This window comes from Osmerus eperlanus, chromosome 15 (genome assembly GCF_963692335.1).
Source record: "Osmerus eperlanus chromosome 15, fOsmEpe2.1, whole genome shotgun sequence".
Lineage (NCBI taxonomy): Eukaryota > Metazoa > Chordata > Actinopteri > Osmeriformes > Osmeridae > Osmerus > Osmerus eperlanus.
The window spans coordinates 12,976,742-13,001,402 of record NC_085032.1 but is presented as its reverse complement, the minus strand read 5'-3'; the positions used below and the strand labels follow the sequence as shown (position 1 = coordinate 13,001,402).

At 41.2% G+C, this 24,661-nt stretch overlaps 1 protein-coding gene across 1 annotated transcript in view; it reads right to left on the bottom strand.

Annotated features, from left to right (window-relative positions):
* prkdc (protein kinase, DNA-activated, catalytic subunit) overlaps positions 1-24,472 on the bottom strand; it is a 29,779-nt gene extending 5,307 nt beyond the window's left edge. The window contains exons 1-72 of the mRNA XM_062479725.1: positions 24,242-24,472; positions 23,654-23,730; positions 23,461-23,565; positions 23,218-23,292; positions 22,774-22,882; positions 22,345-22,457; positions 22,082-22,181; positions 21,892-21,947; positions 21,633-21,663; positions 21,350-21,507; positions 21,128-21,274; positions 20,670-20,834; positions 20,229-20,397; positions 19,935-19,984; positions 19,544-19,675; positions 19,025-19,174; positions 18,610-18,722; positions 18,278-18,437; positions 18,084-18,170; positions 17,841-17,960; positions 17,460-17,619; positions 17,179-17,285; positions 16,970-17,060; positions 16,532-16,695; positions 16,201-16,350; positions 15,867-15,974; positions 15,538-15,764; positions 15,280-15,374; positions 15,096-15,198; positions 14,820-14,953; positions 14,360-14,590; positions 13,945-14,171; positions 13,574-13,782; positions 13,280-13,412; positions 12,906-13,064; positions 12,523-12,726; positions 12,168-12,356; positions 11,984-12,088; positions 11,638-11,805; positions 11,290-11,417; positions 10,958-11,165; positions 10,466-10,644; positions 10,092-10,260; positions 9,817-9,882; positions 9,663-9,726; positions 9,301-9,449; positions 8,913-9,047; positions 8,562-8,681; positions 8,201-8,344; positions 7,903-8,054; positions 7,582-7,713; positions 7,312-7,420; positions 6,837-6,964; positions 6,518-6,667; positions 6,099-6,272; positions 5,651-5,749; positions 5,136-5,346; positions 4,647-4,821; positions 4,278-4,481; positions 3,992-4,107; positions 3,759-3,890; positions 3,321-3,500; positions 2,882-3,090; positions 2,653-2,791; positions 2,334-2,522; positions 1,830-2,054; positions 1,428-1,536; positions 1,233-1,335; positions 962-1,112; positions 694-868; positions 329-522; positions 55-235 (exon numbers count right to left, since the gene is read on the bottom strand). Of these exons, the coding sequence (XP_062335709.1) occupies positions 55-235; positions 329-522; positions 694-868; positions 962-1,112; positions 1,233-1,335; positions 1,428-1,536; positions 1,830-2,054; positions 2,334-2,522; positions 2,653-2,791; positions 2,882-3,090; positions 3,321-3,500; positions 3,759-3,890; positions 3,992-4,107; positions 4,278-4,481; positions 4,647-4,821; positions 5,136-5,346; positions 5,651-5,749; positions 6,099-6,272; positions 6,518-6,667; positions 6,837-6,964; positions 7,312-7,420; positions 7,582-7,713; positions 7,903-8,054; positions 8,201-8,344; positions 8,562-8,681; positions 8,913-9,047; positions 9,301-9,449; positions 9,663-9,726; positions 9,817-9,882; positions 10,092-10,260; positions 10,466-10,644; positions 10,958-11,165; positions 11,290-11,417; positions 11,638-11,805; positions 11,984-12,088; positions 12,168-12,356; positions 12,523-12,726; positions 12,906-13,064; positions 13,280-13,412; positions 13,574-13,782; positions 13,945-14,171; positions 14,360-14,590; positions 14,820-14,953; positions 15,096-15,198; positions 15,280-15,374; positions 15,538-15,764; positions 15,867-15,974; positions 16,201-16,350; positions 16,532-16,695; positions 16,970-17,060; positions 17,179-17,285; positions 17,460-17,619; positions 17,841-17,960; positions 18,084-18,170; positions 18,278-18,437; positions 18,610-18,722; positions 19,025-19,174; positions 19,544-19,675; positions 19,935-19,984; positions 20,229-20,397; positions 20,670-20,834; positions 21,128-21,274; positions 21,350-21,507; positions 21,633-21,663; positions 21,892-21,947; positions 22,082-22,181; positions 22,345-22,457; positions 22,774-22,882; positions 23,218-23,292; positions 23,461-23,565; positions 23,654-23,730; positions 24,242-24,410 (10,249 nt within the window). The 5' untranslated portion in view covers positions 24,411-24,472. The remainder of the gene's footprint in view (positions 1-54; positions 236-328; positions 523-693; positions 869-961; positions 1,113-1,232; positions 1,336-1,427; positions 1,537-1,829; positions 2,055-2,333; positions 2,523-2,652; positions 2,792-2,881; positions 3,091-3,320; positions 3,501-3,758; positions 3,891-3,991; positions 4,108-4,277; positions 4,482-4,646; positions 4,822-5,135; positions 5,347-5,650; positions 5,750-6,098; positions 6,273-6,517; positions 6,668-6,836; positions 6,965-7,311; positions 7,421-7,581; positions 7,714-7,902; positions 8,055-8,200; positions 8,345-8,561; positions 8,682-8,912; positions 9,048-9,300; positions 9,450-9,662; positions 9,727-9,816; positions 9,883-10,091; positions 10,261-10,465; positions 10,645-10,957; positions 11,166-11,289; positions 11,418-11,637; positions 11,806-11,983; positions 12,089-12,167; positions 12,357-12,522; positions 12,727-12,905; positions 13,065-13,279; positions 13,413-13,573; positions 13,783-13,944; positions 14,172-14,359; positions 14,591-14,819; positions 14,954-15,095; positions 15,199-15,279; positions 15,375-15,537; positions 15,765-15,866; positions 15,975-16,200; positions 16,351-16,531; positions 16,696-16,969; positions 17,061-17,178; positions 17,286-17,459; positions 17,620-17,840; positions 17,961-18,083; positions 18,171-18,277; positions 18,438-18,609; positions 18,723-19,024; positions 19,175-19,543; positions 19,676-19,934; positions 19,985-20,228; positions 20,398-20,669; positions 20,835-21,127; positions 21,275-21,349; positions 21,508-21,632; positions 21,664-21,891; positions 21,948-22,081; positions 22,182-22,344; positions 22,458-22,773; positions 22,883-23,217; positions 23,293-23,460; positions 23,566-23,653; positions 23,731-24,241) is intronic.
* Positions 24,473-24,661: the final 189 nt, after the last annotated feature.

Below are 24,661 nucleotides of genomic sequence, written 5' to 3'. Positions count from 1 at the left end.
GTACTTATAAGTGGACTGCTACATATAAATTGCATCATTTTCAGCAACACTCACTTTCATCGCTTTGTTCCTCTTTACGCAGTTGTTTGTCACAGAAGTTGGCCAGAGCCATGTATGCTCCTGCAATGCCGTCTGTGTCCACACAGTCCTGAGAGTACGACTGCAGCTCCTGGTTTGCCACCTTCACAGCTTCACAGAACCACTTCAACGCAGACTGCTCCAACCCCACAACTATCTGCAAGGTTAAACACAAACAGTGTTTCAGTAAATTACTGTTATTTGATTATAATCAGGAGGTAAGTAAGTTTGTAAGTTCTTATTCCAATACCTTGGGATGATTGGTGATTTCGGGGGACCCAGCAAGTTGCGTGAGTCGTTCTAGCTTCTCTCTGTCAATAGTTTCCAGGACAGATGAGCTCTTGCTTACAGCAGAGGCCAAGATGTGGTAGGAGGTTCCCAGCAGCACAATTTGGTCTCTTAACACTTTGGGAGAAGCAGCTTGAAAATCTGCCTTTAGGTCGTCTACAGGAAGATGAGAACAGAAATCAATTACTTGATGGTATAACCATGGTAAAATAACGGTGTAAACTTGAGAAAATTATGTAATCTCTAGAATGCAGTCTGCAGCCAGACTAGACACTTATGTGAGATTAACATTTGGCCAGGGAAGGCAGTAAGAAGAGTTCTGCTTACCTAGTAGTGGAATAGTCTTGAGTGTGGTGCTGATCTGCTCCAGCGGGCCTTGGGTCAGGCTGCGTTTGTGGCTGAAACGGGTGAAGCTGTGGACCCAACGCATGAGCCAGCTTCTCTGCGTCTTGGCTTCCCTGTGGAGCTCCTTCAGCAGCTTGGTGGCCACAGGGAAGTTACTCTGTAATAACAACCAGTCAATAGTTTCAGTTAAGAACAAGGGGTTCCACATTCAGCATTTATCATCACAATCTTTTTCTTCTGGATTTTTCACCTGTTTCCATGCACTGTCAGCCATGCAAATCTTCATGGTGAACTTGCAGTCCTGCACCAGTTGGTTGAGGTTATCATCTCCTGTTGGCTCATCCACTTCCATTCTCTCTGTGCCATTCAGTTTCTCGCATATCTTATCCAAGAAAAAACACCTACAACAAATGACGTAATTTTAAGTCAATAATGTACTAATTCCATTAATTTACTTCCCCACCTCATGCCCATTAAATAGAAACCGAAATAGAACCCAAGAATATATTTCTATATCTTACCGAGATGTTATGACATCATCCCATACGTTGATTGGATCCATTTTGACATCAGGATATCGGTCAGTCCATAACTTGATGAGGTTCTTCAGGGAGTTTATTGAAACTGAGAGATACATTAAAATATGTCATTCATCATTCCATGTCATGCCTGGAAATGGCTAGAGTTCTTAAAACTGAGAAGACAGGATCACTCACCGTCTCCAGTGATGAACTGAAGGAAATCCTGGACCTCGATCAGGGCTTGAACTGACTGAAGAATAGTCAGCCGACTTTGGTTCAAAAGGGTATCAACACTGGAGTAATCCTTAATGAGACAGAAAATGTATATGCTTCACCAACATGTACAATTTAAATGATACGGTGATAGCCAAAAAACCTAGTACAGTTAGATTAACAACACTAGATAAATAACAATATGCCAATAACAAACCAGGCCTAATCCAGTATGTAGTTAAATAAAATCATAGATCATTTCAATAAGACTAGTGCATTTGTACAGATGATAATGTCACTATAATCAATGATTTTTTTTTAAAGGGGCACAATCTGACAGGAACAAGATAAATAAGCATCGTTTCCATTGCCTCACGCACTGACCTGCATGAAGATCTGCATACAGTTGTTGGCATAGTACTTGGCCCGGTCATAATCTTCCTGCAGGATGTAGAGTAGACTGAGCTCCTGGCTGTACTGGCTCTCCAGGAGGTTCTTGCGCTCTTGAACCTTCATGCTGCTGTCCACAAAACTGAGGAGATCCTGGTTCCTCTCCCCTAACTGGAGTTGTTTCAGCATGCTGCGCATCATATATTTCAAGTATGTTTCCTGTCAAACACACAAGTATTTTATGAAATATGTCATTTTTGCAACTCACATTTACCTGGTTAACAATATATTCTTTACTTGTACTTTGGTGCACAACGATAGCATTTTCCAGCACTATGATACAACTACATTTTGTGGCCTCTACCGCACTCTGAAGCATGGACATCATCTCCTCTTGATGATAAACAAGCCCAATTTCATCATAACACCTTAACACAAAGGAAATTAACATCAATAAGTAAAAAAAAAATTATGATGAGGCAGCATAGAGGCGAGTACCTGAAAGAAGGAATCATTCCACATATTCTCCAGGTTAACTGGGGAGTTCTCGTCGATGTTGACGGTGGAGCAGTAGTGCAGAGACTTCCACTCTCCCAGGTGGTTGTAGGCTTCCAAAGCAGCAGTCTCCCAGAAGTCTTTTTCCGAGTCAGTAGGATCAGCACCATCCCAATCCTCGGTGTTGAGAGCCTGCCATATTGGGTGACAAAATATTACACTGAAAAGAACCACATGTGGGGAAGTATACATACACAATGTTGTGTATTTTTCAAGTCATTTAGAATATGCATGGGATTGATCATTCTAGTCAATAACCTACCTCATTGTAGAGTGTCACTGCCTCCGCATAGTCACTCCTTGCTTCTGCCTGCACAGCTGTGGAAGTGATAGGCTTTGTTCCAATTTTTCCACCAAAGATACCCCTTACAACGTCATAGTCCCCCAAAGACCTATAGAGCCTGGGGGAAAAACACAGTACATTGATTGATATCCTTAGGTGGTTAGAATCAGATGATTTAATCATCAAATGATTTAATGTTATTTAGTACTTTGCAAGATGGATCCATTTTTCAGTGTCGGGGGGGATCTGTTTGTGTCCGCGTGGCCGCTTGGTAGGGGGCTCCAGGGAGCTGCAGCCCTGCAGCAAGACTTTCTCCAGAAGCAAGATGCCTGATGGCTGCTGGAGGCTGGCAATGCAGCTGAAGCTGATGACTGCAGGAATAATCTGAAGCAACTCTGTGTGCTGGTAGCACATATCCTGAAAACAAACATGATGTTTCAACTTGAGGGTGTGATATTGTATGAAAATACAAATAATAATAATTCTGTATTCACTTAGCAGAGGCTTTTATTCAACACAACATAAAGGGGGGAAATTTGAACCTTGAACCTTTTGATCCAACCTTTTGAACCAAATGCTCTAGCACTGACCAATACCCTTATCCATACAGTCTTTAAATACTTTAGATGAAATTAGTTAAGGCAAACCTGAACACATGCAACAAAAGGGGGAAAGAAGCCTATGCTCTTGCTCAGGAACTTGTTCAGATCTGTCTGGAGCTTTTCATAGATCCTCTTCTTCTCAGCAGTAGATCTGTGGTCTTCCATCTCCCGTAGGACACCAGCAAACAGAGAACTGAACAATTGTTTGGCAAGAGTGGGATCTCTCTAAGGAACCATGGGAAAGAAGAGAAACCCAGACAGGGTTCTGTTAGATGGTGAATCTGCACCAGCCTGAGGGTGTTGGTGGTACTTATTTTAAGTAAATCTCCAAACATAAAAAGGACAGTTTTTACTTTGTCATCGTGAGGTTGTGTGTGTAGATTTGAGGACTAAATATACTTAATTCCCTATTGAGTAAGACTGTACTGTAATTTAACAACTAAAAAGTACTGGATTCATTGTATATACAAACAGGCAGACTACCTGAGCCAGAGCTTGAAGAGGAGCGATGAGGCTGCTATGTTGGATCTGGATATCCGGCAAGTCTCCAACTCTGTAGCTGCGATACAGAGTCACCTGGGACTCCCTTTTTAACCTCTCTTCAGCCATGCTGTCCTACACACAGGTGTGGAAACATATACATTTTTTTAACAAATATTACTTTACATATTTTGGATTTTTCGGATCTGAGAGGGGCAGCACTACAAAATCAATACCTGCTTTTGCTTCTGTAGACGGATTTCTTTCCTTGCAAATTGTAAACTGACTTTTTCCTGGTCCTTGAGGAACCTGCGCCTTAGTCTCAGTATGTCAGCACGTCGCTCACTCTCAGCTGTTTGAAAAAATACATATAAATACAGTAAATTCTGTAAGAGATTGGTTAAGAGTCCCAGCTGCAACTCTGTATAGAACTTCACTCTAGGGAAAGACGTTCTTAAGAAGCAGTAGTTCATGTGATAACTCCAGAGCAAGTAATTCCAACTGACAAGAAAAGTGACTGGCCTTTACTGCGACTGTTGCCCTCGTCTGAGGGCGCGCTGAGGTGCTTGGTGCCGAAGCCTTCGCCGGTTTGCCTCCAAGCTGCTGAATGTCTTTCAGTCTTCTTTCCAAATCCCAACAAAGAGGAGGATGTGTCAGACGACTGTGTGTAGTCTCCTAGAGTGTCCACACTGTTGCCCGTCAACCAGTTAAATGCTGTTCGACGACCTAAAATTCCCAGAAACACACCACAAAACAAAAGCAATAGAAACAATAACGTGTTTGATTATGGCCAATCAATTTTCATTTCGGTGCATCCCTGATCAGATGCATCACAAACTGTGTCGTATGTTCAAAACTAAATAAGAGTTCATAGCTAGAGCGATGCTGTACCTGAAGTCTGAGTTTGACTGAACTCCAGGGAGGCCTGTGTGGCTCTGAGCTGGCCACCCAGTGTGCCCCCCTGCTGAGACCCCAAGCTCTCCTGGCCCTGGGTAGCTTGGGTATCCACAAACATAGGGGTCATTACAGTGCTCCTGAACCGCCAGTTGGAATCGATCACGTAGTCCTGATAAAATACAAAAAGAACGGGAGAAAAACAGTGCAGAGAGAGTACAGTTACACACTATTCAGTTCAGTTGTATTTAAAATGGTATTGTAGTTATTGTACCAGGACTGGAGATAGAGATGCTCGGTAGCACGAGTCACCTTGTTTACACAAATCATTAAAAGGCGTTGCTTCGATGAAAGCCCCTTGATAAACTCGTCATATGGTATTTGCAGTAGTGTTGTGTTTTGATGGTAACAATCTAGTTGGTACAGTATCTGACTGAAACGGTTTATATGAAAATATATATTTCTGTGCATGTGTTTTGTACTTACCTGAAATTTGCATTCGGACAAGGGGTACTCAAACATGTTGCGTGTGAAGTCTGGACTCTGGCTGGTCATCTCGAGCATCAAGTTGGTTGCCAGGCTTAAGAAGCAGCGCTCGATACGGCTGGAGTACAGGGACTCGAGCAGCACCAGCATGCGCTCCAGGGTGACAGTGGGCAAGCGCTTCTCGTGACACCAGAAATTGCGCACATACAGTCTGTAGAGAGTTTGGGGCAAACAGATGTTCATTAGACATTTCTTTTTCCGTTAAGATTTCATTACAATGCTATATTTCAAAAATATGTGTCTGGTAAAGGCAATAAAAATTATATTATTACACTACCCACACATTCTTGATGGAATAATGTTTTCCTGATTGTGATACATACAGTAGATACCATTTTCTAAACTGTCAGCACTAAGACATTTTGAGTCTAGAAATTGAACCAACTTCTAGATATGGTTAAATTATGATTATAATTCATTTTGAAATGCTAAGACTGTTAGATATCAATACTTACTGAAGGCCTTGATTTTCATCAACAAGTCCCTGAAGGAGGATTTCCTTCGCGGTGTTAAGAACCTCTACTGAGGTGCTGTCAGACATACTCTCTGCATCACTGCAATCACATTGTCCAAAAATTATTTCGAGCCACAATTTGAATTAGTAGTAATATTGCCCAGGGAAATAGTTATCTTACTTAATATGTTATTGTAGTAAAATCTTCATCACCAGTGCTGCTGATAAACTGACTAAACGGGTATTGGTTTTGTTCTACGTTTTATTTTGTGCATTAACCCTCTTTCCCTGAGCCCTCAAAGGCACCAGGAGACAAGACCACAACTAGACACTTACACCAACGCTAAGGAAATGTAAAACAAAGTCGTTTTACTTTTGTTTTACAAATATATATTTTTCTTCTTCATGTTTTTCATAAGGCTGAGAGTGGATGAATGATCGAGCCCAACCTGTAGTTATCCTGGATCCACATGAGGATATCGTACATTCTCTCTCGGCAGGCAGGGGAGGGATGGGAGATAAAAGAGGTGACTCCTCCCAGGAACTCCTGAAGCTCTTGTGGCTTCAGCAGGGCCAGGATCTTGTGCAGGATGTCTAGACACACTCTCTGCCTAGCCTCATCCCTGGAAGAAAAAAGTTTCCAACCAAATTAGTTGTTTTCACAATTCCAGATATAATTGACAGCTCCTATCTCACTATTATTGGGAGGGTGGAACACAGAGGAGGAAAGGTCTCCAAAGATTTTTCAGCCATTGGTGATGCAAAATCCCTGTAAGGAACAGCTATGGAGGGGTCAGAATATAGTACAAAATCACAGCACAACTGGTAAAGTGATGGCTAACCATAGTTACTGATTGAAATATGATACCTTTGTTCCATGATCTGAGTGAAGCCCTTGGTCTTCAGCTGACGGTAGATGTCAGGGATGACCTCTGCTCGGCTCGATATGCACTCCAGACAGTGAGTCTTCAAAGCACCGTGAAGCTTCGGCAGCAGGAAAAACACTGAGTTTACAAACCTGGTAATACAAAAACACAATCACATACAAACATGTAAGTAGTCTACTCCTCAGCTTACATGTTCTTTGGCCATAACCACTTAATAGTTGCCAATCAAGATTTCCTAGTATAGTATGGTAAATGATGTAATAAGATAGGAAAGGAATTAAAACAAATGTAAACTGTTACCGGTCAATGAATGGAGGGAAGTGCTTTGAGACTTTGCTCAAGCAAATAATGAATTTGTCCTCCATCTCTTTTCTCTTCAGATCATCTAACTTGCTAGCAGTGAGCTCCAGCAATGATGCATGAGGGAGCTGAAAGAAAAATTATTAAGGGACTATGTAAATGGAGGTTTACAAACCTCTAATGTTACCTGAATGAGGAGTCTAAAATCCCCAGTTGTTTCAGAATCAGTTGTACTTAAATCTTACATTTAATTAGTACAGTTACATTTTTTAACTATTTTGAGTTTCCCAGTAGGTTGAATTACTTGTTTAAAATAAAGTATTAACACCGGCAACACAAATGTATACCATCAACTTATTCTATTATTTATTATTTATAATTGTGTTGTTTTTTCTTCTGTATTGTATCTAAAAGTGTTCCTTATGTGTAACAGCATTTACTCAATGGACATTATCATAATTTAAATGTCACGTACATCCTTGTCAGACAGGTTCTTCAGTGTTAGGCCGATAATCTCAGCAGAAGCACAGTAAATTTCCTTATACCTCGTGAAGGAAATATTGTTGCTAAGAGACTGGATGTACCTGAAAATACATACACAATGTCCAACCTTAAACATCCAACCACCCCACACACCAAATTATTTCAGTTTTCAAAGTCCTCAGTGCAAAAGACAATTATCAAAACCTTTATCAAAGCTAAATATATTGTCATTTTTAACCAAGAGAGACACACAACTGTTTACCTGTCATACTCTATTCCACATGTTGGATCATAAGCAGGGAGGCTGTTGGCAAGAATGATCCCCAGGAGCTGAAGCCCCACAGAGTTGTCCTTACTGTTTGGGTCCATGCCACGGAAGCGTTCATAAATAATGCTGGAAAACCAAATATATAATGTATAAAATTAGCCTTTTTTTTTTTTTTTACCTTACTAGTATATTGGTATTTTAAAGTGGCTGGTTTCCCTCCAATGTTTTATTTATTAGGTCAAAAGTGAACAAATATACTTAGTTTACATATACACAAATTAAATTGCCATACCCCATGGCCTCAAATGTCCTTACTTGTAGGGTACATTCAAGCAGTCTTTCCAGCACTCCACCACTATGCGAATTATCTCCAGGTTGTTCCTGAAGACAGGCTTCTTGGTGTGGAAGCAGTTTTTCATAAGGAACTCAAGTAAACGATTGGCCAGTACTTCATCTCTTGTGTTACCCTGGGAGAAGGAAGAACATCATCTATGATCCGAATTTTTATTTTATTTGATCTTTCTACATCCTTATCACCCCCCAAACTCCATTCCAAGTAATATAACATGACAGTAGACTGAAGTAGATTTCGGATGTTAAAATACTAGAGAACCTTGGGACTGGTTATGCTGATCCAGGAGAGGACTGTGACCACTATATCCACCACCATGAAGTGGATACCTTCGCCTCCATTATTTCCAGACACTACAAGTTGTAATAGTGGCCCCAACCAAAAGCTGGCATATGGACGAAAAACCTAAAAAATTAATAATAAACACATAATAAACAACAGCAAAGAGACACGTTTCAAGCAGGATTATTCAAAATGGTTGACACATTTGGTGAGCAATGATGTATGGACTACAGGATGGAGTACATGCATCAAAGGATGGATGATGCACTGTATGGATAAAACATGGATGATGCTTGGACGGAGGGATAGACAGTGTAGAGGGAAGGATCGATGCATTCACCTCTTCCGCGTTGATGATGAGCTTTGAAATGAAAAGTTGAATGTTAAGTGGTGTTGCTGGGTTCCCCAACTTCCCATGCAGAAATTTCATCCAGGGTGGGAGTTCACTGGGAACACTTCCCTACCGAACAAAAGAGATAATGTGACGTCAGTGCAGGGAAAACATCAACCTTTGTGCTTTGCTCATTGCATGTTTCAATAGGAATCATATATGGTAAACATTCTGCAATACTATGGTTTGACTTAATGTTACCACTGTCAGTAACAAATCATAAATGGTCATGCTCCTGTACATTCTGTTCTTTCCATTTGATTGTTTCAGTACATGTCACTTCCACCCTGTGCCACTCACCTGCTCTACTTTGGGGGTGATGTTGTTCCTCTGCATGTGGCCCAGCAGTGCCGTCATGGTGGCCATGCACTCGTGCTGGTTCAACTCATCCATTTCCAGATCCACAGCCACATCTTCTACTGTGTCGGTTGCTTCCTTTAGACAGACAGACACTTTTTTGATCACTTGATTGATGAGTGGAAATTGCACAGTCGATACCTTCCTGTATTTATCCCATCGATTCAGATGATCAAATGTTCTACGTATTTTGTGTTCAACAGACTGAACTGTGTGAAGGTCCTGCAAATTGTCCAAAAGGGTCCCTCCATATCTACATAATCAACATTCTCGAGAAGAGTAACAAGACGTTTCAAGGTCCTCAATTGTTTAGGACTTCAGCCTTACTGACCCTTTTTCTACTCGTCCGCTTTTGCCCCACAGCACTCTGGGAACTGTAGGAGAAACTCTGGACTCCAGTTGAGAAGTCAAACTGACTCATCTCCTCACTCAGGCTACTGTCAGCCATGTAGGACTGGGAGGATAGGTAGACTGGGTCTTCTGGATTGAACACAAAGTACAAAAATGCAGAGTAGGGTGGGCTACTGACCAGGCATGAGCAGGGGAACAATATAAATGCTGATGGCTTGAACTATAATCCACAACATTAATTAGAAGGAAGGTAATAACGGCATGGTCAATGCTTAGAGACCATGTGAATCTCTTCAAATGGTAATTGCAACAGGTGGCTGGTTTGATCTACAATAAGCTTACCTCTGTTTTCTTCACTCACTTCCTTCCGAACCATTATGTATTTCTTCTTTCTCTCAAGAGGCACCTACAGAAACCAAAGAAAGGACTAGTTCTAAGTGACCAATTAAAATAATTTCATTGGAGGTCATAATACATTGTTTTTAAATAAACATACCTCAACTTCAATTGGGAATCTGTATGTCCTTTCAGTATTGATGATATTCTCAAAAATAAACTGATTCTGGAAAAGAGTTAATAGGAGTAAATGCATGGTAGTTGTCTTCTTTTACAGTTACGTATACTGTCTGCACATTTTGAAACTCTCACATTCAGGGAGCACTATGGCATTGTAGTCTTGCTATTGAATTCATACAATTGAAACGAAAGCCCTATAATTGCTTCCGCAAATACTCGTCTTATTGTGTATTGAATTCAGACTTTGATATTTACTTTCTCAGGCTTTTCTGTGAAGAGGAATCCTTGGTAGAATTTGGTCTCATTGAAACTGCAGCTGATTACTGCCGTGGCACAGTTATATGCAGCACAATGGTACAGCCTCCTCTGCTCCAGAAGTTGGCTTTCTCCTGTCATGTTTTCAGTGAAGGCTTCAAAACAGGACCTGAAGGAAATTCATATTTAATTGAACCATTTATCCACCGTGTCTACTCAAGTCTCTCATGTTGAGTTGCTGCTGCCATATGTCCCTCTATTTTTTTAAGCAAAGTTGTGACTCGAAAAACTGCAAAATAAATAATAATATAGTCAACTGTTTCAACTTCTTGTCCGAACACAATCTGTTCTGCTCTAGGGATGAGTTGACCTACTTGATGAGTGCTTTTGACAGCTCATTGCCCTCTTTATTGCCTGTGCCACAGAAGGCCTGGTTGATCTGGGAGTTCTTAGAATAGAGCTGCTCTTTGGGAAGCCTCGAGTACAGCAGCTCCATTAGCTTGTAGCAGCCATTCTTCTTCATCAACTGGGCTTCAAACACCACCTCACTGGACTGGAGAAGGACACACAAGGGGAAAACGTGGCTCTTTAAATAAACATACCATAATAGTTCCTTTAAGGTACATTTACATTTTTGCCCCTTTAGCAGATGCAAGCGGACTCCTCAGTTATCACTAGAGAGCCATCCCTAAGAAGGTGCATCACAAGCCACCGTACACGATCATACACTAAACATGCACATACGTGGACATACATTTGGCCAAATACCAGGAACCATGATCCATGGTAACTAAGTCAAGCCGTGCTGATCTGCCCTTCTAATCCATCCATGCAAAGCATGAGGCCTGACCAGCTCAGTGCCTAACCTTAGTGAAGCGCAAGTGTAAAGAGCCCATGATGGTCGAGATGTTAGCGACGAAGAAGTCATCCAGGGCCTTTGGCTCACAGTGAGAGGCCAGAGGCAGCAGGACCCTCTCCAGCATGGCCTGCACCATAGACGGTACTGGAACATCCCCCTTCTCGAAGGTTCTGTACACAGCACACAGGAGCAGCACCTGCCGCTCAGGGTTGGACCTGGTCACATCGGAACACACGTAAAAGAGTAAAAGTGAGTAAAAACACAACAATGTGACTAAAAATGCGCAATGCAACACTGTGTAGCTCAATGTGTGAATGTTGAGAGTTGTGGGACACTGACTGTCTGGCTATCTTCTGGAAACAGGTTTGGAAAAGGTCCTCCATGATGTGTATTGTGTCCCGACACAAAACTTCAGCCAGCAGTTTCAACAGCAGCGGACTTTGAGAGAGTTCCAAGGCATCCAGAAACTGAACACAAGACGCTCAATCAGCAAAAATGCTCACGTCTATAAACGGTTAACCAAACTATGGCCAAAGGAGTTCCCTTTTCCCATTTGCATGAGCGAATTTAACAGTCATGAGTAATATGAATATGTTAAAAGGTAAAGAGAGGGATTAATCTGGGGAAACGATAAAACCTTTAGAAAGCCAAAGCTTAGCATCAATTGTTCAAAGACTTTCCCTCTACCTTGCGAATACATTCCATGTAGTTGTTGCGCTGCAGTGATCCCCTGGAGAACTCATCTGACTGCATGGGGAAGTGAGAGGCCACCAGGGCCTCCAGAGCCCTCTGCAGCTCTGCCAGAGGCTCCTCAGGCAGTGTGGTAAAGAAGGGGAGTATGATGAGGGCCTGACTCTGCAGACAGGCAACACAAACCACAGACATGCCAAATATGATATGATTTCTTTTCGTATCCACGTAGTTATGCGGAACGCTTTGAGTGTTGTCTGGGTCTATGCATTGCTGATATTTACGTTCTGAAGCTTTTCATTCACCCCCTATGTATTTAGGTATGTTGATTAAGATGTCTTACTTTGAGATTCAAAGGGAGGGTCATGTCTACTATGAGTGTGGTGAAAGTGGTGAAGACCACACGAAAAGCCTTATGGTCTGTGTTCGAACACACGGATGAATCGATCTGAGAGGAGAAAAAAAAAGATGAAACATTTACAGTAAATGGAAAAGCTACTAAACAGCTGAGTGGTGTTAATCTGCACCTGCAGAAGCTTGGAGAGGAGAACGAGAGTGGCAGTCTTGCTCTGGGGAGTGGAGGCGCTCGTACCCCACCAGGGGTGCAGACAGTCCCACCTCTGCAGCACCAGCTCAACCAGCCTGCTTCCGTGGTTCTTCCTCACCACACGCTCCCGGAAACTGTGGTCCAGCATGCCATTCAACAGCACACTCACCTGCCAGACACAAACACAACACCAAACCATGTGAGAAAGAATGAAAAAATGCTATTTGGCTGACATACAGTATATGATATCGTATATCATGTACCTGTATCATGTACTTGCATACAACCAAATCATTTCTTACAAGTTAAATAATAAAGAAGGGTGTCTCCGGTACCATGCTGGGGTTGTGGGTGGCAGCCTTCATTAGCTTCGGCACGGTGTTGTCGATGTTACTCAGCAGCTCCGAGTTGACCGTCATCTGAAAGAGGCTGTAGAAGTACTCTCCGTGGGAGAAGCTGAGGAAGTTGCGATTGTGGCCTTCCGACAGTGGCACGGATAGCATGATCGTGTTTAACAACAAGTCCACCACCTGGTCACTCTGCAACCAAAAACAAAAAAGCATTTGGCATCTGATTGACATGAAACAGACAAAAATTACAAACAAACACTTTCAGAATGCTTTAGTAATTTGCTTTCTGTGTGACAATTATTATTATTTATTTTTTAAACATGTTCAGTCCAGCTAAAATACTTTTTCCAATTACACAGAGTACAAACCTGTCCACCGAGGGAGAAGGCCAGCTGCAGGAGTCCATCTGCTAACCGCCTGCTCCTCACGTCCATGGAGGGCAGAGCCCTCTTCTCTTCCCCGGGAGCGATGCCTCTGTACACGGCCATGAGGAGTCGGGACCCAAGGCTCTTAGCGTAACTCTGGTCCTTCATTGGACCGCACCACAAAAGGTGATTACATTACAGTAGCTGACATCGATTCAGGCAGGGGAAATGACATGGCTTCAGTGTGGCCTGCTTCCACTCATAACTTTAGTCATTTAGCATAGTCATAACACACTCGTATATACATTCAGATCAGATTTTTTATTCGTTTTTTAAGGCAAAAGAACAAGACAAGCAGAGAGTTTAAGTTGGACTACCTGGCTTTGCAGAATAGAACTTATGAAGCCAGCTTTATGGATCTGCTTACAGGCAGACAGCAACATCTCCACCTCGGCATGGCTGGTGTGGGAATTAGGATCATACAGGTCCACACTGCACAGCTTCTCCAAACTAGCCAACACACACAGAACATACACAGTCAACAAATTATATAGAGCCAATTCAATTTAAACCAGTTCATATTCTCCAAAAAGAAAGTACTTTAGTTGTGATTACCCTCTGCCTTTGCTCTAATAATCACATTATCTTAAATATAGGATGAAAATAAATACCTTTGGTTGGATATTTTCTTAGAGATGCTGTCCTCCAGGTTGGTGCGGTAGGTAGTGGCTACCCCAGCCTTCAGCAGAAGCACACACACCTCAGGCAAGCGCGTCATCACCTCCAAGTCAGCCATGTTAAACCCCACTGAGGAGGGTTGGCACACACACAAGGCTGCCAGCTCAAAGAAGCTGGGATTCAAAATGTCCTTCTCCAGCACCTAGAGTCAGAAAGCAGCAAGCTGTGGTGGTCTGATCTGAAAACTGAGGACTTCAGATGAAATTCAGAATCCTGTTCAGAAAGTATCCTATTTAGACACATTGTAAACAGGACAAAATAAATACATAAAATGTCAAAAAAACTCTAAACATGTCTTCTGTACCTTCCAAAAGTCCTGCTGACATTTGGTCAACACCATTGTAGCAAACTCAAACAGTCGTACAATAATGGTGCATTTGCTGTAGTTGTACTGGTCTGTCTCACTCAGACTGAAAAAGGAGGTTTTCTGTCCAACTGTGAAACAGCTCTCTGCTGTTTCCAGTCCCTGTGTGGCCAACGTAGACAAGAACCAGCCCACAGCCTTCAGAAAGCTCGACTTTTCACTAGAACCTTGGAACAGAGAGATTAAACACATCGCTTTTTTCAGTAAATAATCCCAGACGATCTTATGATGAAATAGCCTCATCGCAAACTAGGTTCATCTTAAGAACAACGTAAGACAACAAATTAAATGCGGTTATTAAACAAATTCAGTACATTGAATCAGAAGTAGATGTAGTTTGGCAGTTTGAACTCACCTAGTATCTGATGCGGCTTGACGATGTGTAACCCAATGAAAGTGTTGTAGCAGTCCAGTGCAGCCAGCAGCAGATCCATCCATTGCAGAGTGGCCCTCACACTGAAGGGGCCAGAGAGGTCCCTAAGTGTGGGATGAACTAAGAGGCCCCCACCCTCAAACCTGGCCACAAGAAATCCATCATCCTGCTTCATCAACACGCCCTCCAGCCACTGAGATGGAGACTTCTTACCTGAAATTAAAACACATCGACACACATAACACACACTTAGTTCCATGCACCTGCAGGCGACTGGTTTCCGAGGTGTCAAAAAGCCTAATACCCCGTCTAAAGCAGGAACATGGAAATAGGGAAGTGAGAATACTACAGCTCGATTGTACATGTCAACACATCTCTCCTCTTTAAGGAAAGACATATGCAAACGCACATTCAAGACAACATTTCACAGAGGACCTCTCACCTGGTAGTAACGGCACAAATTCATAAAAGAGCTCCATGCACTTGTGACGGCACTCAGTCTGGGGCCGACCACACTGCTCAAGCAGCCACATGACCACGTCACCCAGACACACTGGCTCATCCTTGGGAAATCCTCTTGTTGGAGGGAAAGATAATACAATTTATTATACTTGCTGAAATCGACCACTCCTGCCAAAATTGCCATTTCTTTGAATATCGTTCAAACCATTTAAATAAAAATTAAGCAAGAAAATGGGAAACATCCAGAGGAACTAACCGAGGAATGCGTCTCTTGGCATTGCGCTGGTTAAGGCTGTCAGCCTTGCCTTTTATAATTCTCTTGAGGTGGTCAATGGACGACCCACACTGCTGCAAGGTCCCTGGAGAGATAGAGGAGTATGAAACACCACATAACAACAGTACATTTAACATCAGTGTGAACTATGAGGCCATCTTGTTACCCAATGATTTCTCATCTGCATGGGCCAGTGTCATGCTTTCCACAAATATGACCAGGGTTTCAAAGACAAACTGCTCCACCAAGGCGGTTTCCTCTCTGTAAAGACAAGATGTTTATTACCAGCTCTCTCCATAGTTTAACATTTCAAACAGATTTGTCTCTGATATACAAATGTCCCACCACATTACATATTTTATATTTTCTGTAGATCACATTATACAGATAGTGAAGAACGGTTAACTGTACAACAAGACCCGACCTGAACTGTCTGTAGATGTTATTGAATGCCAAGGCTGCACCAAGTCTTTTGAAACCATTCGGATGTAAGGCGAGACTGTAGATGCGTTTGAAGACAGACTTGATGTTGGTTGGACTCTTTTCCTGCTGCTTGGGTGATGTCTGTTTTATGGACCATTTGACGAACTCTTGAATGCAGCGACCGCAAAAGTCTCTGAGAGTACTGTCTACTGAGTCGATCAGTCCATCCTGAACCAATAAATATCCATATTAGTGCCCTAATACAGACCAGATGGTTTAAGACAAATTGTTGCAAAATGTCAAAAGCCAAATATAAAATGGAACATTTACCAGAATGGCTTCTAAAACAGCTACTGTGTCCTGACTTTCAAACTTCTTGTTGCTGGTGAACCAGTGGATGAGTTGCATCACCAGTGGTTCAAAGAGCTGTCTTGTTACCTGAAAACATGCAAAGGCAGAGAAGTTCACGTTAAAGCGCCTATCGATGCAGCAGCAGTCTACCAGTCATCTGAGAAGTAGCTGCCAAGAAAACGTTTTACCATCTCCCCTTGCAGTGCATCGTAGCACATCGAGGTATCAAAATTCATTAGATCGTTGGCTAAAACAACATGATTTATACCCCTAATTAACATCAAGCCAAACTTGCTCCATAGTCATTACTGACCTGATCCACATCACAGGCTAGACGGAGAAGCACTGGGAAAATCCTCTTGTGTAGGTGGTACATAGGCGGTGAGTTCTCTCCCTCCACTATCTGAGAGCCCTTCCCTATCATGTAGATCACCACGCTGTGAAGCAGCTCACAGGCTGCCACCTGTGCACATACAAACACAACAGCATAAGTGTGCAGTGGATTCAGGGTTTCGCATTTAAGGATGGGTTCCAAATCAGTTGGTACAATTTGCTCATTTCCCCCTACATCAAAAACATGCATTCTTTGTTGTTGCACCCCAAATATTGCTGTGTAATATAAGTGTTTTTGTATTTGGACATACTTTGGTTTGCCTGTCACTTGTAGACAAGGCCAGTTCAGCGATGCGTGGCAGGAAAGGGTCAAGGTAGATAACTGGCTTCATATCAGTGAAAGGCACAGCAAAGCTTAGCCTCTGCTGACTGTCCCAGGCCACAAACTTCTTCATCATCTCTTCGGCTGAAGTTGCTGGATAAAAATGAATTATATAAAGAAATGTAAGCAAAATGTAACTAATATATACACTATTAAAAACACACAATATCTTTTACTTCAGAAGCACTTTTTTGGTATGAAATTGAACAGATTTGCTCCATCTGACTAAGCGGTAAAGGAAGTCCTACTGTAGCTTCACTTTTCTCACATTTTATGAGTGTTTAATGCGTAAGATGCATTTAGATGAATACATGTAATATAAAATACAACATAACTACATGTTTCATATTTTAACTATGAATCTCACCTGTGACCAGATTCCTGTTGTGCTGTCCTCCAAGGTGTCCCAGAAGACGCACAACTCTGCGCCTAACCATCGCAAGAGGAGCATCTTCCTCCTGACACACACACACACGTCAAAGGCCTAATTATTCGATTCTATATTTGCCTCCTTACACAGATAGCACACACACACACACCAGTACTGCTTCATTCAATTTTGGGGAGCAGCTTTACCATGGTAAGATTCTTGGACATCTTCAGCAGCCTGGTCATCATGATTCCATAGCCTTTTTCTTTTCCAGTTGAGATAGACATACTCTCCAAGCCTTGTTCATCATTATCTACGATAACAAAAAAAAATATTTAGTCAATAGTTTACAGTATGTTTAAATACTTCTTCCTTTATCTGATACAAAGCTGTATCAAGTCATTTTTGCAGATTGAAAATAAAGGATTACTAACTTCTTAATAGGATTATTAAGTACAAATATGACAATAAGATCAGGTAAAAGGACCATTTGTGTCAGCGGTCTTCAGGTATCCATCCAAGTGGGGCAGGATATCCTTGTAGAAGGGCTGCATGGTGTCTGCTGGGATGTGTCTGGACCACACCTCCAAAGCGTCCAGGGCTGCATCTGCCAGAGGGGTGTGGCTCAGACCAAGCTTCAGAGCGACCTACAGGTTCAAAGATGGATTACATTACATTAGCATTACTTACAGTACAATATTTAGGTCCCCTAAATGTGTCCACAATAGCTGTTAATGTACACCCAATACCCCATCATAATTTGAAAATGATTCTGAAAGGTTTTGTAAATAACATAAAAAGTATATCTTATTATACTTTATATCTACTTTCCTAAGGAATTTAGGCTTAACACACTCCAGCTACACACCTGTAGTGCAGGGACATACACCTTTATGTCAAGAGCAACAATGTCATAATGAAGTGAAAGGACAAACGTCAAGCTGGATGCCAGCAGCTCATCTTTGTACTGTTTCATTCTTACAGACACCTGAGGAGAGACAATTATAAAGTTACAAACTTGATGTGCAATATGATGGTGTATACAGCAACACAGACACTCTAAAAGGAATGAGATTTAAAGGTTGCCTTTAAAGCAAGAATTGTATCCTACCTCTTTTCCAAACTTTGAGAAAAGGGCAAAACTGGCACATTTCAAAGGGTCTATCTCGACGGACTTCAATCTTTTGGGACCAACTCCCTATAAGAATAAGGAAAATACAGCAGACCAGTGAAGATCTACTATTTCAGGTAGACAAAACAAGGCCAGAGGTTCAAGGCAATATGACACTTCAAAGACATTCTTACCTGGAAATACTGGATTTTTTTGGCCACTATCATGGAGACAGAGAGAAGCTTGTAAAAGCCACTCACAAGAGGAGATCTTATGGACTGGAGGATGAGTTCATGGCTCAATGGGTACACCCACTGCTCAAAATACTCCATGTGCTTATTCAGCAGCAATTCACTGCAATAACAGAATCATGGCTTAAATCATGAAAGGTAGGACCAGTCAGTATGAGAACTGACTGAGATCAGAGCTGACCATATCAAGATTATCAACTATAAAGATGATCAACATTATGGGCTTGGACACTGACAAGGGAACACAATGTGGTTGATTAACAGTCCAGCGGTACCTGCAGAAGTCCACCAGATTGATGAAGGCAGTAAAGTCCTTGGGTTTGTTAGGTAGAAGGTGAGCTGAGGGGTCAGAAGAGGGCAAGGCCAAACCACTGATATCCTCCTGACTCTGGGAAACAGGCAAAGAGCTAGACTTAAAAGCATGTAGGGTGACACTTTTTAATAATTACACAAAATCTACATTTATAAATAATTGTTTGTTCATTTACTTCAAAATACGTATTTAATAATGACAAATCAGTGGTTTGTAAGAAACTGTTAATAGTTTTTTAAATGTTTCTTGATAGAATTTAAGAGAGATTCTTTTAAATTCAAGTATTTACATACAATGTATAAAGCAAATGTAAATAACTACCAAACTGAATCTTGAATGACGTACACCTTGTACACTTTCAGTTCTGTGTCCTTTACCTCATCGTCTACATTGACTTTCTGCAAAGAGAGGTCCAGCTTCTCTACGATCTTCAGGATGGATTTGACCAGCTCATCATACAGGAGGCGGCTCAAAGACTTCAGTGCACTGTTCTGGATATCAAACGACCCATCTAGAAACCCAGAGTCCTAAAGCAAAACATGATCACATCATATAACAATTAAATGTAGTAAAAACATCAGAATACTAGGAAAAGTCTTTATATTTTACAGAATTTAACAATGTGCATTTCCTTAGCCCCTTTTTCTAATATAGCTTGAATTTATAGTTAAGAGTACTAACTAAATAAAAGGTCAACAAAGTCACCAGGAGAACAACACTATGGTGAGGGTTGAGGTGACACATGATAAGCTCTCAATTATTTAATGAGGTCTGTTTCCCTGATTTATACAAATTTGACATCAAGCAGACATCATTTATTATTAAATGAACTAATGGTTAAATGACAGCAGATTAGTTGCAACAAAGTATGGTACCAAACAGGCACCAGGACATACCTTCAACGGATGGCAGTCCAACAGACCCCTGAAAAGGTCAAGGTAGTCTGAACAATAGGGAACTTTCCATCTCCCGGTGTGGGCATCAGAAGATGTTGAACTGTTGCTACTCCTAGTCTGAAGATTTCCCTCCTACAAAACAAAGGTGCTCATTGTCCAAAGTTCATTGACCAGCAATTGAAATCTGCCAACTACTACTTTTTGAAAAGTATCATGAAGTATAATCACATTTTGACCTATGTAATAATGCAATTTGATAAATTCAATGGCATAATAAAGCACTGATAAAGTTTAAGAATCATTTTAAGTTGATAGTTAAAAATCACCAAAAATGTTAAAGTTTTAAAACCTGCTTCAACTTCAATAGATTTTGTTCAAAACATCAGCTCACCTCCGGAAGATGGACTGGCTTTGAACAGACACGGATCAAGCCCTGGTGCACTGAGAGAAAAATTACCTTACACATTTTGAAAAAAGGCTTTCATGGATATACTATGCAGACCCCAAACATAGCCAAATTTTTCCTATTTCAGACAAACAAATTACAATCATATTGAATTAAACACACATTCAAGAGCCACATGTTCACAAAGCAGATGTGGACATCCAATCAGCAGATGTGGACGTCCAATCAGCAGATGTGGACGTCCAATCAGCAGATGTGGACGTCCAATCAGACGCTCACCCACTGAACTGATGAAACTCCAGAGCACGGGACCCTTGGATGCCATGGCAACAAACACCTTGAGGATGGCGCGGCAGCATGTGGGCTGCATCCTGGGGCTGTACTGAGGGAAGCTGTCTATCTGAACCACCATGAGGCGTTCCAGCACGGGCGTGTACACCTCTGGGACCTGCTCACACACACGTGGTATCATAATAACATCCCATTTTATATGCGAGGACAGACTGGGAGAATGCTTTAGTTAAAACAAATAAGGAAACGAACAGCAAGTTACTGTTCCCGACCAATTTGTTAGATAAGTGAGTCCAACATTTTCACTTTCAATAGACTAAAATATTTTTAATTCACTCCTTCAAAACGAAAAGAGAAAGATATTTTTCCATCGTTATGATATGAAACCTCACCCGAGGCTACTAAAAATCAGCCAGAATGTTACAATACCTTTTCCAGATGAATGAGAACACTGGCAATAGAATCCAGGAAGCTGGGCAACTGGTAAACATTCTCATCCTCCCTGTCAGTCTCTGTGAGGTACATCTGTTTGCACCGCTGAATCAGCTCCACATACATCAAGTCCACGTCTTGAGGACAAACAACTTTACATGGCTGCAAAGGCAACAATAATGCATACCTCAATTCCAATGTGTACATCTAATTCTAAAGCACAACATTAAACTTGGGTACACAAACACGTTATTAAAAAAATGCCCACCTGACTACTATATCCTTAAAATAAGTTATCTGAGACAAGGTAACAAATTGGAGAAAGCGATTTTCGTCATTAAGAATCTGTGTTGGAAATGGTCTTAATCTAAATTGGACTGGACTGTGGCTGTAGCCATGCAACTACAGTTGTCAGTTCAGTCAAAAAAGGATTAGGAGGCAAAACAAACACATACAGCAGCAAAGAAACCATATCCTCGGATAGCGATGGAGAGCTCCTTGTGTGAGGAATCCATTGTCTTGATTATGGAACAGAATTTCTGCATGAAGAACTTCAGCTTGCTTTTATGTTGTTCCACATTCTCTGCCACCAAGCTTGCAACCTGAAAATAATTAATCCAGAAGTCACACAAACTGAACATTGGGTGCAATTAGAAAACAACAATAACCATGCCAACCTGTTTCAGGAAGGATTCCAAGGCATAGTAACTGGTCTTCTTAATTTCTGCGTTGAGGTGTCCACACAGCTTGGACATGACTTCAAACAAAGCTTTATAATGCTCCATGAAGCTGCTACTTAGCTGACTAGCATGCTTGGAAAACAGCTTGAGCCCAGCTGTGAGAAAAGACAAAAACAGCTAACAAGTGAACACACATTCATGAACCTCAAGGAGGCAATTCAGGGGTCAGTGGAGAAACATGGCTGCTTTGCTCAAACCCTGACATGATGATGAATCTTACCTATGGTGACAGCATAACGTGTCATTTCCATCTACAAGAGAAACACAATAAAGTGAAATGGATGAGCTGATTGACAGAAATAACATTCAAAATAAAGAACCAGTAACATTTGAATTTTAAGTCTGTAAAGATATTACTGTTACAGTTTGGTGAACAAGAATACAGTTTGTGATGCAGAAACTACTGAAGGCTTTATGAGTTGCACTGCATGCATCTCAAACCTAAGAAACCTTGTTGCATAGGATTGTTGAAAGAGTACCTGGGGACTGATTGTTTTCATGGCATAGTAAAAAATTTCCTTCGATGTCTTAGGGTCTGCACAAGCAAGTGAGAAACACAGAAAAAGTATTATTATACAAGGAAAAAGTACGCATCGTTATAATAATTAAAAATGCTTCCGGAAACGCTGCATATAAAACATGTTATTATGATAACAAAAAAACACCCACCATCATTGGTGGATTTGGTGAAATTAACCAGAAGAGCTGTGATTCCTTTTAAACATCCTGCTACAACTGTCAGCTTTGGCTCCTTTGTTAATGAGGTCATCTGAAATTCACAACAAAACTCAATAAGACAGTACAAAAAGTCTCCCCACCGACAAATAAGACTTCTCTCAAATAATCAAATCAATCTGGGATCAATGGCATTGTTCATAACTAAAGGCCTAAATGCTGATGCACTAATCCTACATGTCTGTGAGTGTCTGTACCTGCTCCTTCAGTTCTCCTAGAAAGGCTTTGTAGAGTTTTTCTGAGTTGTTGATCATTTCACTGGGATGAACCTCACCTAAAACTCCCAGCAGCTCATAGATTTTTCCAAGAACTGTTGAAATAAAGACAACAGGTCTTAGAGTTATATTTATATCAGTGTACAACAAAAAGTTATGAAAGATCTGTAGTTCTACATTGCTAATCACAAGGTAATAAGCCGTTTAAATTCCAGCCATGAATTTCCCCCTCGCAGTACGAATTATTTTCAAGGTGGCACATGATAGTTGGCACATGATATTTGGCACATAGTTAAGCCATGTTTGCCTAGTTTCACAAAACATATCCAAAAACTGATTGTATTTTTTTTCTCCTTTAAATGGAACACTTGGAAGGTCAGAGTAAACATAATTATGTAATAGTTACTGTACCTGTATCAGGAAGTTTATTCTTATGACACAGCTCACTGTAGAATTTGTTGCATATGTCACCAACTTTCATATCCTGTGCAATGCTGGAGTCCTTTGTTAAATAAAGAACCTACAAACCAGGTAAATGGATTTAATGGCAAAAACATTATTATGACAGAATAAAAAGGACTGCCACAGTATCAAATAACTTAATCATGAGTTGGCAAAATGTATTTGAAGTAGCTGTTGGAAGTCATTTAAGCTAAAGTGGAAAGACTGGAAGTAGGCTAGCAGAACCTGGAGTCAGCTGTGACAGTAGACAATGATAACTTGTTTTGTGCCCATGTTATTTAACTAATGTGCTGAAAGTGTGATGGTCACCTTTAGGCAGAATATGTCTCTTACTCTTCTTTGGGTAGAAGGAGATGATGTTGTCCCAAATGTTATGTTTAAACTAAGACTAACCTTGACAAGAAGGTCCAATGATGAAACCCTGCATTTTGCAGATTTGTCCTTCGTATATACAATCAGACACGTATCCTGACGGGCCAAACAATGATAAAGACGGACAATTAGATTTGAAAATACCACATTCTAAAGAAGTCATTGACTGAATGTTGACTGAGTAAATATTTTATTTAACATGACTGTTTACAAAGCTCCTAAGAGCCCATGTAAAACAGCAACATAACACCCTTAATACCATACCCTTATATCAATGGCATATGTCTTGTTCCAGCTCTTGACACTTGCTGTGATCCTTTGCAAGAATTTCTCAATAAGACTGAGGATTTCTACCCTTGTGTCCACAAGCTGCAAATCAAAATGCATGGATTTACAGGTTTAAAGGCCAGCGATGCTCCATCATAAAATTGGTGCATATCTGGATCCATAGGCATACCTTGTCAAATGCCAGAGATTTTTTTAGAAAAGTGAGCAATCCCTCTTCTTTTGAAAGCAACAGGGATGTCTGTAAAGCTTAGAAGGAAAATACGTTGCATAAGTAATGTACCCGATATTCTTTCCAAAATAAGCAATCAACTGAAGAACATGCCCGAGGCCATGTGATACTGTATGACCAGTAATGCGGGACGCCAGAATCAAGTGCATCAACTCATGCTTTGTTTACGTTCTGGACAAATGAATGACACGCAGCGTGGCACTGTTCACAGATCACAGACGACAGGGCAGGGTTATCGTTGTAAATTAACAAATGAAACTTTCTGGAAGTGAAAAAGTTGCTCAAAAGAAATATTGTATTGCCTGATTAGTCCCATTTAGCTAACCATTAAAGTTGTTATTGGTCAGCTATCGTTAGCACGAAGCACTGAGGTTAGTCACCCTATTTGGCAAGTGGCTATTTTCTGGTAATCAAGATATACAGCATGCAAACTGCTATAATATAACTTTTTTTTAACACGCAAGATAGACAGGTAACAATCAAACAGCTAGGCTAGGTCCCGCGCGCGGGGTAAGGCTGAAATCTTACCAAGTTCATTCTCGCTTTGTGTTAACATGCATTCCTGCCCCAAATCCCCGATAATATCATGGCATTTCAAAGCTGCATTTCTAGAGTCACTATCCGAGAGAGAAGCATAAAGCTTCAAAAGAAGCCCATGGACTCCTCCAACAACGTTAGTGTCGTCGCTTGACGACATGATCGCAAACTCCAGACTGTGGACCGTGCCCACTTCTGAGTCCCTGTTGTTCTTCCGTGTTTTCTTCTTCTTCGTCGGTGTTTAACTGCAGATGGCATCCAATGCTGTTGCTACCGGATGTAGTATGCCACCTGTCCATCTCTACTTTATCTTTTTCACTTTCCAATCTTATCTCTCTTTCTCTCATCTCCCTTTCTTCCTGCCTCTTTCTGTCACTCTACGATATTTTAATCACACATCAACATTAACAG